Source organism: Phoca vitulina, unplaced genomic scaffold, assembly GCF_004348235.1.
Source record: "Phoca vitulina isolate PV1807 unplaced genomic scaffold, GSC_HSeal_1.0 scaffold103, whole genome shotgun sequence".
NCBI lineage: Eukaryota > Metazoa > Chordata > Mammalia > Carnivora > Phocidae > Phoca > Phoca vitulina.
Window position 1 is genome coordinate 1,494,555 of NW_022589806.1, and position 14,364 is coordinate 1,508,918.

Consider the following 14,364-nt stretch of genomic DNA (forward strand, 5'->3'; position numbering starts at 1 on the left):
TTTATGTATTGAAAACTACATAGGCAATTCTAATCACAAAATCATTCCATTCTAGGTGGTATCTTTTTCTCTATATTTTGTTCTTGGTTGTATCTGAAGCTTTGAGGAGCTATACAAAGCCATGGGGCATTGGTTTGAGCATCTGCACTTGGCCAATATGACTAGAAGTGGCCAATCACTAATTGAATATCAATTACCAAATATCAATTATACTTTTTCTCTACCAAGTGCTATTCTAGGCCGTGGAGATGCAGTGGTGAACGACACAGACAAGGTGCCTACCTTCAATGGGCTTATGTTCTAGTGAAGGAAGACAGGTAATAAACAAGGAAACATAAAAAGATAGTTCCATTTACCGATGAATATAGTGAAGAACATGATAGAGTGAAAAGTGATAGAAAGACATTGTCAAGGTGGTCAAGAAAGGTCTTGATGTGGAGGTGATATTGGCGGTGGGTTCTGAATGGTGAAGAGGAGGCAGCCATGTTCTGGTGGAAGAGTATTCCAAGGAGAGGGATACACAATGATTTGAAAAGATTCTCAGGGAACATACTAGCAGACCTCTATCTACTTTTTGCCTTGCTCTGCTCCAGCCATACTACATTTTTCACTTCTATTGTGTACCTTTGAACATGCCATTTCCTCTGCCTGCAACACTCTTCTCCCATTCCCTTTGGTTATCCTCTCTTTGTTTTTAGGGTTCATGTTAGAGATATCTTCCTCAGGCAGGTCTTCCCCAATACCCCTCTAATGAGATTAGGATCCAATGCCGGACTTCCCATAGCACCTCATACTTTCTTTTATAACTCTCATCCTACATACGATTCACTTAACATCTGCATTCTTTTTTTTTGTAGAAGTCCCATGAAAATAGAAGCCATGTATTATCTATTGCTGTCATTTACTGTTGGTGTTATTATTATTATTATTATCATCATTATCATCTGCCCTTTGATGATTTAAGCATTTACCTGCTGGAATCAGGAATCTGAGCTTAATAATCATTTTGGAGTCCTGTGATCCATTTTATATGCAGATAAAATATCTTCCACAGATGCTTTAAGATTTAAATATATATCTTTTCCACTTAGTAAATTCTATTCATTCCATCTATGTTCACTATTTTCATTATTCCACAAATTAAATTCACTGAAGTGAATTTTCCAAGATTTTGAAAACATAATCGGGGTGCTCAAACTTAGAGTGTATCAGAATCACCTGTGTTGCTGGTTAAAAACATGTTACACTCATTTGTCACTATTCTTTGAATAGTGTCTGAGGTCTCTAGATTAAGGAGAGGTAGTTTTGAGTTCTGATAACTCTTTAGCCATTAATACAGCAAGCAAATCTTGTCACATAGATGTGGATGTTTCTTATGTGAATCTGAAAAAGAACACACAATAGAAGGAGTGAAAATTCCTTCAAAGCCACTTTGGTTTTTCCAAGCTTTCTGGCACAAAGTAAAATTTTAATATAGCAAAATTGGCTGGAAGTTCTGTAGAAAGTACTGGGTACAGTTCAACTTTGAGCATGTTCTCTAATTAAAAAAGTCAATAATTGGAAGGTGAAAAATAATGAGCTCTATTACAGTGCTAATAGCTTAATGAGGGATTTGGGGTTTGTTTATGCACTTGGTATTGTTTTTCTAGACTGTCCTCCTGTCAGGAATCGCTTTAAAGCAGTAGCACAGAGTAGATGGGAAAGTGAAAGGAAAATTCAGATCTACATGAAAATTCTACATTTAGCATGGATTTTTTTCACATCATATTTAGTGTCTGACTAGAGCCTGAGTATCCATGGGATTTGTGCTCATAGCTTACAGGGGCTGCTTTACTGTGCTTGAATGGAGGTGGGGATTTCCTTAGCACCTGATGCATCTGACCCTGAAAGCCAAGGCTGCCCTAAACAGTCTAAAGGAAACCACACAGATCTGCAAGAATTATATGAAAATCCCTCCTTCTTATTAAGGAATAATTTTCATCCCACCACACCATCTGCTCCCACTGAAAATGCATTGTGTGTGTGGGGGGGGGTGCATACCAAATACTCCTATGGAAGATAAGATGGCTGAGTACTTTGAGAAATGCCCATTTGGTACTCACCACCAACTAAAGAGAGGAATAGCTTTGGAAAGCACAAGAAAAAAGTGCCCAGCATTTAGCTGTGTGAAACGTGCATGTTTTGACATTGAAAGGAAAATTTTTTTTCCAATATCATTGTCTAAATGAGTCACTTCTGCAATATATTCTACAGCAAGAAAGACTAAAGGGCTTTCTTTTTCGATGAAAACACACAGCACCCACTCACCAGGTGCTCAGCAAAATTGTAAAGTGAATTGGGTTGTCTTTGGCTGTCACCTAACCTTTCTGTACTCACAACTCTCTTCCCATTTGGTACCCTCCAGGACCCACTGCTCGCCTCCCCCATTTCTCTCATGCTGCTTCCTAAGGTGAGTCCTTCCAGGAAGCACTGTAGGTACCAAATTGTCCCTCCCCTGACTCCCAAATCACATCACATGTTACCCATCCTCTATTCTAATTTACCAGAACACTTCTCTCTGTCTTTCTCTCTCCTGTTGCCATGTTGTGAGCAGCCCTATAGAAAGGCCAACATGGTGAAGAATTGAAGGCTCCTGTTAACAACCGTAGGAGTGAGCTTAAAAGTATATCCTTTAGCCTCAGTCAAACTTTCAGGTGAATGCATCCCTGGATGACAGCTTGACTAAAATCTCAAAAGGGATCCAGAGTCAGAACAACCCAACTAAGCCACTCTTGAATTCTGACCCTTGGATATTGTGAGATGATAAGTGTTTAATGTTTTAAGTTGCTAAATTTGGGGGAAATCTGTTGTGCAGCAGTAGATAACTATAGAGCTTCCAAAATATCACCTACCTTAGAATATCTCCCTATAGTACCTAAAATTCTCAAAGTAGGTACTTAAAACTCAAAGACATTTTCCACTCACAAATGTTTTGAAATGTTTGTTTGGAGGGAGGATTGAATATGGTACATTAAGTCATTATTGACCCCTAATACCTCATATAAAATAAATTATCCAAAATATTTGTCACCTACAAAGCCTTATGAATATGACTTGGGGAAATTCTTTGTTTTTATCTTGTTTTTCTTTATTTTAAGTCTTTTTTTAAAGTTCCTGATTACAAAAGTAATGTTTGTTCACTATAGAAAATTTGGAAAATATATCAATCCAGAAGTGGCCATTGTTTGTTCGTTTTCTAAGTTTTTATTTAAATTCCAGTTAATAAATGTACAGTGTAATATTAGTTTCAGGTGTAGAATTTAGTGATTCAACACTTAACATACAACACCCAGTGCTCATCACAACAAGTGCACTCCTTAATACCCATCACCTATTTCACCCATTCCCCTCACCCACCTCCCATCTGGTAACCATCAGTTTGTTGGTTAAGAGTCTATAGTTAAGAGTCTGTTTCTTGGTTTGCCTCTCTCTTTCCCCCTATGTTTGTTTGTTTAGTTTCTTAAATTCCACATATGAGTGAAATCGTATGATATTTGTCTTTCTCTAACTGACTTATTTCGCTTAGCATAATACTCTCTAGCTCCATCCACATCATAGCAAATAGCAAAATTTCATTCTTTTTATGGCTGAGTAATATTCCATTGTATATAAATACCATATCTTCTTTATCTGATCATCAGTCAATGGACACTTGGGCTGTTTCCATAATTTAGTTATTGTTGATAATGTTGCTATAAACATCAGAGTGCCTGTATCCCTTCAAATTAGTACTTTGGTATACTCTGTGTAAATACCTCATAGTGCAATTGCTGGATTTAGGGTAGTTCTATTTTTAACTTTTTGAGGAACCTCCAAATTGTAATTGTTTTCCAGAGTGGCTGCACCAGTTTGTATTCCCACCAACAGTGTAAGAAGGTTCCCCTTTTTCTGAATCCTTGCCAACACCTGTTGTTTCCTGTGTTAATTTTAGCCATTGTGACTGGTGTGAGGTATATCTCATTATAGTTTGAGACAAGGGAAACAAAAGCAAAAATAAACTATTGGGACTTCATCAAAATAAAAAGTTACTGCAGAGCAAAGGAAACAATTGACAAAACTAAAAGGCAATCTACTGAATGGGAGAAAATATTTGCAAATGACATTTCTGATAAAGGGCTAATATCCAAAATACATAAAGAACCTATAGCGGTGCCTGGGTGGTGCAGTTGGTTGAGCATCTGACTCTTGGTTTTGGCTCAGGTCATGATCTCAGGGTTGTGGGATGGAGCCCTGCATCGAGCTCCACACTTGCCATGAAATCTGCTTGGGACTCTCTCCTCTCTCTGTCCCTCCCCCTTCTCTCTCTCTCTCTCTCAAATAAAAAAAAGAACTTATAAAACTCAACACCTAAAAAACAAATAATCCAGGGAAGAAATGGGTAGAAGACATGAATAGACATTGTTCCAAAGAAGACACTCAGACGGCCAACAGACACATGAAAAAGATGTTCAACATCACTCATTATCAGGAAAATACAAATCAGAAGTGGCCATTATTAATGAGGGTTAATAAGAGCCAAGAAACGGATCAAATCAAATGGGGGAGGGAAAACTAAAAATCAACTTTCCCAAGTTAATAGTTTTTTGTCTAAGACAGCAACAAGTTATTAGACATCCTTTTTTTCTAACAAATATTTGTAATGTTCACGTTAATATTCCAAAATGAAATTCATAGGTAATATAAGTCTCCTATAAACATAACTTGAAAAAAATTGTGATGCCTTAACTGTAATATAAGGGAGAAAGAAAGGGACAGTAATTAATAATAAAATAATATATATCTTAATATGTAAATGCTTTGATATAACCACATTAAGAGACATAATGAAGGGGAAAGATGTCTACTGTGAATGTGACTGCTATATATTCAGATTGATTTGAGAACGTTGTATTGATGTTTCAAACACTATAAGCACTATGCAAACCGGAAGATAATGGAGTGATATCTTTAAGGTACTGAAAGAAAGATGTCAGCTCATAAGCCTATACCCAGTGAAAATATCTCTCAAAAATTAAGAAGAAATAAAGACATCTTCAGACAAGAGCTGAGAGAATTCACTGCCCCCAGACCTGTAGCACAAGAAATATTAAAGGAATTTCTTCAGGCAAAAGGACTATGATACCAGACAGATACTTGGATGAATGAAAAAAAGTGATGAATACCAGAAATGTTTTTTTTTTTTTTTTAAGATTTTATTTGACAGAGAGAGACACAGCGAGAGAGGGAACACAAGCAGGGGGAGTGGGAGAGGGAGTGGGGCTCGATCCCAGGACCCTGGGACCATGACCTGAGCCAAAGGCAGAAGCTTAACGACTGAGTGACCCAGGTGCCCAATACCAGAAATGTTTAAAAAATGAAGGTAAACACCATGAGAAGCATTGCCATCAGTAACAGAACTTTCCAAAATAGTGAATGCAACTTGCTAAGGCTGTGTGGCTGGACTTGAGCAAGTTATTTAACTTCTCTGTGCCTCAGTCTCTTCAACTGTAAAATGGGAATAATAATAGTATGTGCTTTTTAGGGTATTGTGAGGATTAAATAAGTTAATATCTATAACATGCTTGCAACAGTGCTTGGCACATAGTAAGCTGGATACATTTTAGCTATTATTATTAATAAAGTTCTATCAAAGTAAAATCTTTGTTCAATAACCACATTCTTAGAAAATTTAGCATTTATTAATAATTGTGCAAAGTATACTTTGTGTTTATAAGCAAAACAGACTTAGGTTCTAAGATTGGGTAATTTTAAATAAGCCTTGAACACCTCAACATTCAAAAGTCTTGTGGGACAGAAATAGGACAATTTTTCATTGTATGAGAATGTCCTCATTGCAGAACATCTAACATCCCTGGCCCTCCCTCTTACTCAGTAGCACCCTCCAACGTGTGGCAACTAAAAACACCCTGAAAAAATTTCAAAACAACCCCTTCTGGCAATATAATCCTATCAAGAATCCTAATCCAGGAGCAGGCCTAGGTACCTAAAAGCAATGGGACAGGGCGCCTGGATAGCTCAGTCGGTTAAGCATCTGGCTTGGGCTCAGGTCATGATCCCAGGGTCCTGGGATAGAGTTCTGCATCCAGGCTCCCTGCTCAGCAGGGAGTCTGATTCTCCCTCTGCCCCTCCCCCTGCTCATGCACTCGCGCTCGCTCTCTCTTACAAAAATAAATAAAAAACCTTTATATAGACTGTTGAATCACAGACCTGTACCTCTGAAACAAATAATACATTATATGTTAAAAAAAAGAAGATAGTAGGAAGGGAAAAATGAAGGGGGGGGAAATTGGAGGGGGAGATGAACCATGAGAGACGATGGACTCTGAGAAACAAACTGAGGATTCTAGAGAGGAGGGGGGTGGGGGGATGGGTTAGCCTGGCGATGGGTATTAAAGAGGGCACGTATTGAATGGAGCACTGGGTGTTATATGCAAACAATGAATTATGGAACACTACATCAAAAACTGATGATGTAATGTATGGTGATTAACATAACATAATAAAATTTAAAAAAAAAATGTAAGGATAAACTGTTATAATGTTAATAAAATTAAGTGATCAGTTTCTAGAACCAAAAAAAATAAAAAATAAAAAAAATAAAAAATCTTTAAAAAAATAAAAGCAATGGGATAAATAGCTAGTTTCCTGGAACGAGAGATTTGCTACATTCTAAATGTACTTCTATCTCAACCTGGGCTCAGATACTTATTAGCCATGTGATTTGGGGTTAGTTTCTTTTCTTTTTTTTTTTTTAATTTTGGACATATGAGCAAGTTTAATTACCTGCTACACCATCCAGAAGGAAATATGTGGTAAAAGGATAAAAACACGGTTCATAAACTTAGGAGACAGGCAGGCATTTTTAGACCACTTTAGGTTTAGACATTAACCAGACTGAACTATTTTTTAACATTTAAAATAAAACCTTAAAAAAAATAGAACTTTTTTACCACAATAAACAAAACAATGTATTAAATTTGACTTCCAGAAATGACCAAATTATTTTTTAAACATGATTTAATTTTTTTTACATTTCTTTGAATGTCAAGTTTTCTTTGGCAAATTTATCCAAAATACTAAATTTTCATTTTAGAACTTATTTTATATTTATATAACAGAGTGCCCTAAATTGATGTTCATCAAGATACCTTTCTCCAGGCCCTAATGGTTTCTACCCTCCTTTTAAAATGTATTATCTTTTAAGTTGTCATTCTCAAAAATATTCTGGAGAAAAAATTATGAATTAAACACCCATAAATTCTTCTTCATTTATGTTATAGTGTAGCAATTTATCATCTAACCACAGTGGTCTATCAACTGAGTAAGGCTGAGTTTGTTGTTCTCCTCAGACATAGCTGGCTGCAACTCATAAAGCAACAGCTGGTTACAGCTTCTCCACGTCTGTATTAACACCTGTAACTGAGACAGGTCATTCTTTGATCTATACCATCTCCCCGTACAAGTAGCACAAGAAAACAACCTATGAGTGCAACACTTAGAGAACGATTAAGGAAAACTAGATCTTCATTTAATTCCTGTTACAGTGTGGTGAAACGTCTTAAAGTAGAGAATGAAGAAAATGATCAGACTTTTCCTGAGAAACCAGCATCTTCAACAGAAGAAAACTGTTTGGAACTTCAAGAAAATTTTAAAAACATAGATGGTGAATTCAAAGAAAGTACATATTTGAAAAATACCTTCAAGAATATCAGTGCATGTGTATCTAAATCTCTTGAAACTGAGTCATGCAGTGATCTCCAAAGTGACTTTGTGAATGAGGATCTTCCCAAACAAGGATTAAGTGAAGAAGGAATAAAATTGGTGAAGCAGATTGAGGAGAAAGAAGACAGGTGGAGCGGCAGGCAGAGGGAGAAGCAGGCTTCCCGCTGAGCAAGGAGCCTGATGTGGGACTTGATCCCAAGACTCTGAGATCATGACCTGAGCCGAAGGCAAACGCTCAACCAACTGAGCTACCCAGGTGTCCCTATTATCCATATTTAACAGATGAGGAAATTGAGGTACAAAGAATATAAGATCAAATTGGCTTCATATGCAGTGACATTTGGTCTCACGTATACTATCTAATAGGCTCTTCATGTAAACAAGGATTATGTTACCAAATTCAACATTGTATCTAATTTCCCTCATGAAACTAATAAGTAGAGAAAAATAAAACCCTGTTTAGAGGAAGGTGCTAGGTGGTTGGTTAGATGCACTCACTAGCTAAGCAACTCTCCCACACTCCAGCCTCATCTATGAAATTCGGTGTCATGTCTTGGCAAAATGACAAACTTATCTACCATGGACATAAAGTGTTTTTCTTAAAGAGTCAACACAACAAATGATAGAATCACATACATTAAGGATCCCTTATGCAAAAGTCACAGAATTTTAGAAATGGAAATAGATATTAGAGGTCATGTCATCCAATGCCTACACTTTATACATGAGGAAACTGAGGACAAGTAAGGGGAAAAGGATGACCCCAAGATGATCAAGCTAGATAATGATAGTCCTAGGATAATAAACAACCCCTAGATCAGTAATCATTCCATTAATGCCCTACCACCTCTGACATATGACAATCTAAGTACACATGGTCTTGTTTCCACTTTTTTTGGTATGGGTCCATGAAGTTATATAAGAGGTTGAAACAGCACATCAGAATGAGCTGAGAGAAAGGCCTAGATTTCATTAAAATATGAGAAAAGCTAGTTAAGAATATGTAAATGTATCAAGGAAAAGAACATTAACACACCAAATCCCTATCCAAAATTCCCTAGAATCATTCATCACCACAAAACATCTGTGCTGTCCATGAAGAAAATGCATTTGGAGTTCTTTTTCCCCAGGATGGGATTGCATAGAAACATCTACCCTTGTTCCCAGTAACTTCTCAAGTGACTGAATGTCAATAAGGATACAGCATATGGCTAGGGTCAGGAGTGTGACCTATTAATGTATTGTGGGGACACTACCTGGTTTGTATAAGGAATGGTCCCAACTTCTATCTTGGATTCCTAAGCTTTAGGTCTGACCAAGCAATCAACCCAGCCCAACCCTTTAGTCTCCAGAAGCAGCAGGAATCAGAGACTTTCATTCATCCCTGAAGACCTTACATCTCTAGCCAATATCTCTTCAGCCACTTCAGCCTCTCCATGTTTTAGTCTCAGAACATGCAAGAGGAGAAAACAACATCAGGATATAATTTGCCTTGCTCTCAAACTCCCTTTCTGTGGAAAAGCTCCTAGCTTCCTCTCCATATTCCTTCCACTAGACTGTAACTAGTAAATCTCAGCACAAGCAGCTGAAGGCCACATAGGCCCAGCTGCCCTGTGTAGGCCTTGGGAGCAACATTTGTCATGTGTTACATGCCAGGGGCTTGAATTACAGCATGCAGTGCTGAGGATGATCCATTTATAAAAAGGACTTTTAAAAAAAAAAAAAAGTATATTCTGTTAAGTCTGATATCAGCTATACCTAGAAATTGAATCTATTCTTTTCTTGATGGGAGGGAGATAGAGGGCAGACAGGGCCTAGTGAATACACCTGCCAGAATAACTCCATTATGCAGAATGCTGACAAGGCAAAAAAATGGTGCATACCCAAGTGGGTTTTCTTAGGTTTTCCAGTTGTCATGGCTTAGTGAAATCATTAGTGAATTCCCTCAAGACCCCAGAATGCATATCATCCGGACCTGCTGATTGGTATGTATTTCAAATTTGTTCACTTACCTGCAATTTTTTATCAATTGCTCTTGCTAAGATTTTATTACTGCTCAAAGGTCTTTACTCTTTTTCTGTTCTTTTCTCTTTCTTTCCTTTCTTTTTTTTTATTTTAATTCCAGTATAGCTAACATAGAATTTATATTAGTTTCAAGTATGCAATATAGTGATTCAACAATTCTGTATATTACTCAGTGCTCATCATAAATGCACTCCTTAATCCCCATCACCTATTTAACCCATCCCCCCCGACCTCTCCTCTGGTAACCATCAGTTTGTTCTCTACAGTTAAGAGTCTGTTTCTTGGCTTGTCTCTCCCTCTCTCTTTTCCTTTTCTTGTTTTTGTTGTTGTTGTTGTTAAATTCCACTTTTGAGTGAGATCATACAGTATTTGTCTTTCTCTGACTTATTTTGCTTAACCTTATACTCTAGCTTAATCCATGTCATTGCAAATAGCAAGGTTTCTTTTTATGGCTGAGTAATATTCCATTGTTTATATATACCACATCTTTATCCATTCAGCAATCGTTGGACACTTGGGCTGTTTCCATAATTTGGCTATTGTAATAATGCTACTATAGACATAGGGGTGCATGTATCCCTTTGAATTAGTATTTTGTATTCTTTGGGTAAATACCTAGTAGGGCAACTGCTGGACTGTAGGGTACTTCTACTTTTAACTTTCTGAGGAAACTCCATACTGTTTTCCACAGTGGCTGTACAAGTTTGCATTCCCACCAACAGAGCAAGAGGGTTCCCCTTTCTCCACATCCTTGCCAACACCAATTATTTCTTGTGTTGTTGATTTTAGCCATTCTGACAGGTGTGGGGTGACATCTCATTTAGTTTAATTTGCACTTCCATGATGATGAATGATGATGAGCATCTTTTCCTTTTCTGTTGGCTATCTGGATATCCTCTTTGGGTGTCTGTTCACGTCTTCTGCCAATTTTTAAAATTGGATTGTTTTGGTTTCAGTGTTGAGCTGTATAAGTTCTTTATATATTTTGGATACTAACCCTTTATCAGATATGTCATTTGCCCATATCTTCTCCCATTCAGTAGGTTGACTTTTAGTTCTGTTGATTGTTTCCTTCACTGTGCAGAAGCTTTTTTATTTTGATGTAGTCCCATAGTTTTTTTGTTTTTGTTTCCCTTGCCTCAGGAGACATATCTAGAAAAAGCTGTCTGGGGCACCTGGGTGGCTCAGATGGTTAAGTGTCTGCCTTCGGCTCAGGTCATGATCCCAGGGTCCTGGGATCGAGTCCCACATCGGGCTCCCTGCTGGGCGGGGAGCCTGCTTCTCCCTCTGCCTCTGCTTCTCTGTCTCTGACTTTCATGAATAAATAAATAAAACATTAAAAAAAAAAAAAGCTGTCTGGTCCTGGACTTTTTGGGGAGGGAGTTTTTTGATTACTGATTCAATTTCATTGCTGATAATGCTATATTCTGTTCTTTTCTAAAGACTATTTTAATTTAATCAATTTAATTATTTAATTAAATATGTAATTATATACATATATGCATATTTTCATACATACATATATATTTACATGCATATACACACATAAAATGCATATACATACATATATGGTTGAGTGTTGTAATTGTGTTTGTGTTCAGTATTTCTAGCCACTTTCAGGAGAGTTGCTGTTTAAAGATCTCATATCGCTAAGCACAAATACCCTAAACAAGACCTTTACAATTAAGTAATTCATTTCATTGCCATGCCCATATTTTCCTGCTCAAATCAATTTTTCCTTTACCTTTCCAGCTGCTTCAAGGTTTAGAGATAATGCAGTTTGGGGGTAGAAAATGCTTTAGGGCAGTGGCTTTCATGGATTGCTAAGCACACCCCAGTTTGATTCATTAGGTCTAGTGGAAAGGAGGATACTGTGAGTTTGCATTTCTAACAAATTCCCAGGTGATACTGATGCTGCTGCTCCAGGGACTACATACACTTTGAGGAACACTGCTTTGGGAGCTGTGGTGAAGAGGCTTGGAATCTTCCTGATGCAAGCCTGCCTGACTCTGACTCTGACTGCACAGATCAAAAATGGCTCCTAGGGCATACAGCAAGAGAGAAAAAATAAGACTCCTATTTGCATGTGCCAATCTGAGGAAAAGGATCACACAATTTTATCCCACTCACTCATTCATTCATTCATTCATTCATTTATAGAGAGAGTGCATATGCTGGGTGGGAGGAGCAGAGGGAGGGGAGGAGAGAGAGAATCCTAAGCAGGCTCCACACCCAGCATGGAGCCCGACACGGGGCTTGATCTTACAACTATGAGATCATGACCTGAGCCGAAATCAAGAGTTGGGTGCTTAACCAAATGAGCCCCATATCCTACCCCTTTACTACAACTATGCAAGTTTGCACAGAATGGTAACCCACATTCGTGAGAAATTAGGGATGAAAGTATGTAATAACATGTACAAATTAGCTGTCCATGTTTGCTAGACACTGATTAGACTAGGACAGATAAAGGGGGAAAATGATGTGTTTACTAGTTCACCTCTGCCCTAGGCAAGCTTAACATTGTAGATCTCGAACTTTAGTGTGAAAATTTAGATTGCATAAGTCCTCATCAGACCTTCTTGATGTGGATCTTGTGGCCCTGGCATAGGAACTTACCTTTTAAAGGTGATTCTGGTGAGGGTGATATAAGGACTACACTTTGAGATGCATTGTTCTGATGGTAAAAAGGCAGAACATATCAGAAAGAGACCAGAACAATGCTTATAAGAAAACCTGGAGGCAAGTGTCACTTAATATAGAGCATGCAACATGCTCAGGGCTAGCCAACAAATGGAGTGACCAGAGTAAAATCTGTTCCTGCAAATGGCATTTAGGATTTTTGGAAACATAAACAGGAATTTGTTTAGTAAGGAAACTGTCTCCAGGACTGAATGGACCACTAAAAAATAACTGAGTTATACAATGGTTTTTTTTTAAAGGTTTACATATTTTCTTCATATCATTTGTATTAACTAACTGCATCCTCAATATAACTCTGTGAACTCACCTTGCTCCATTTGAAAGATGAATAAATAGAAACCTAGAGACCTCTTTGCCCCTGGTCACACAATAAGTTGTGACTGAGCTGAGATTAGAACTCAGGCCTCAGGACTTTCTTGAGACCCCTCAATTGTGCCAGGCTAAAGTCACAGTAAGAGATAACTGAAAATACACTTCATGGTCTACCAGGTTGGCTTTGGGTGCTATGCCATGTTTTTGTGCAGGAAGTGCATAAAACATGGTACTAGTTAATAGGAACCAGAATAAACAAGCAGATTGCCTCCTCCATTTAGATGTTTTGCCTTCTGGACTATCCTTCAAAATCATCCAAGACTGCAATCACAGGTTGGGGGGAAAGCAAGGAGAGACACTACCCAAGCCCATTACTCTCATTACTCTTTGCATTATCATTGTTTCCAGAAAACAACAGAAAATTCTGCTCTGTTATAAGCCTTTGAAAAAAGTTATTTTGGGAAAATTAACATAATCTGGTGTTCCTTTGCCATCTGCAAACTGCATTTACCTGAAGCAGCTGTCCCTAATTATTAGACACCCTTATGTATCTAGTATGGTCCCATCTGTCTATACAGTGAATAGCTCTCCTAAATAAAAAATCACTGAGGAAAGATAAACCAATCATGTTTAAAGAGCCAGGAAACAGTTGCTCTGTTGTTGGCTGGAACATGCAACACTCTAATTTTAAAGACCATGATACAGAGAGAGCTGGTCTCAAAGACTATCCAACCACAGGAACTAGAGGGCATAAAAGAACTGACCAGAACAGAATTGTATAAATATGAAATATTGACTGGAGCCTCTAAATCTAACTAAATCCCCCCTATTCTACAGATCAGGTCAAAAGGCATTTATTTCATCCCTACCAAACCTCCTGATCCCTAAATTTCATTAGATATGAAAAAGAACACCCACTCTCCTATTTCCTAATTATTGGAGGAAGATAGACATTTTGAAAAGGGTTTTTATTGATTTGCTTTTGCATAATCTATTAGCATTCCAACTTGTCAGAATACTTGTTGTTCTGTAGCATTTGGGTGGGGAGGGGAGCTATAAATAGAGCTGTGAGAGTACAGCCCACTGTCAGCATGGCTTGTAAGCCATGCCATTACAAAAACACATTCTAGAGTTTGCCTTATTACCTTCTGTGTTCAGTAGTTGGCCTCTGCCCAAGGTTAGACAGGAATACCTTAGGTACTTGACATTTCACCTTCCACTTCCTCCAGGTTTTACTTTTTTTTCCCCTACCGCAAGGAGCAGGAGAGATGAGCCTCATTTCACAGGATTCAGAGACAATTTTAATGAAGATAAAGGTGTTGGGTGCAAGAAAAAAAATGCAGACACTATTTTTTGCCTATTGTGAAATAATGCTCAGTATCAAAGACAGAAGCAAAGCAGTACATAAGTAACAAACTTTCATCAGAGCCCAATCTTTTACAGCCAATTATTCCTTTACCTTTCAAGACACACAAGTAATGCAACAGATCAAATCAATATGATTTTCTGCTTTCCTGACATACGTCAAATCTCTCCCTGGGCAAAGAGTTCTTTGGAAACTAA

General features: G+C 37.8%; 1 protein-coding gene across 1 annotated transcript; it reads left to right on the forward strand.

Annotated features, from left to right (window-relative positions):
* Positions 1-7,491: 7,491 nt before the first annotated feature.
* Positions 7,492-12,397, forward strand: LOC116627839 (swi5-dependent recombination DNA repair protein 1 homolog; the record flags this gene model as incomplete). The annotated part of the gene is made up of 2 exons (XM_032397773.1): positions 7,492-7,889; positions 12,343-12,397. Coding segments are annotated over 2 exons (453 nt in total), but the record flags the coding sequence as incomplete, so codon positions are not given.
* Between the last annotated feature and the right edge of the window lie 1,967 nt (positions 12,398-14,364).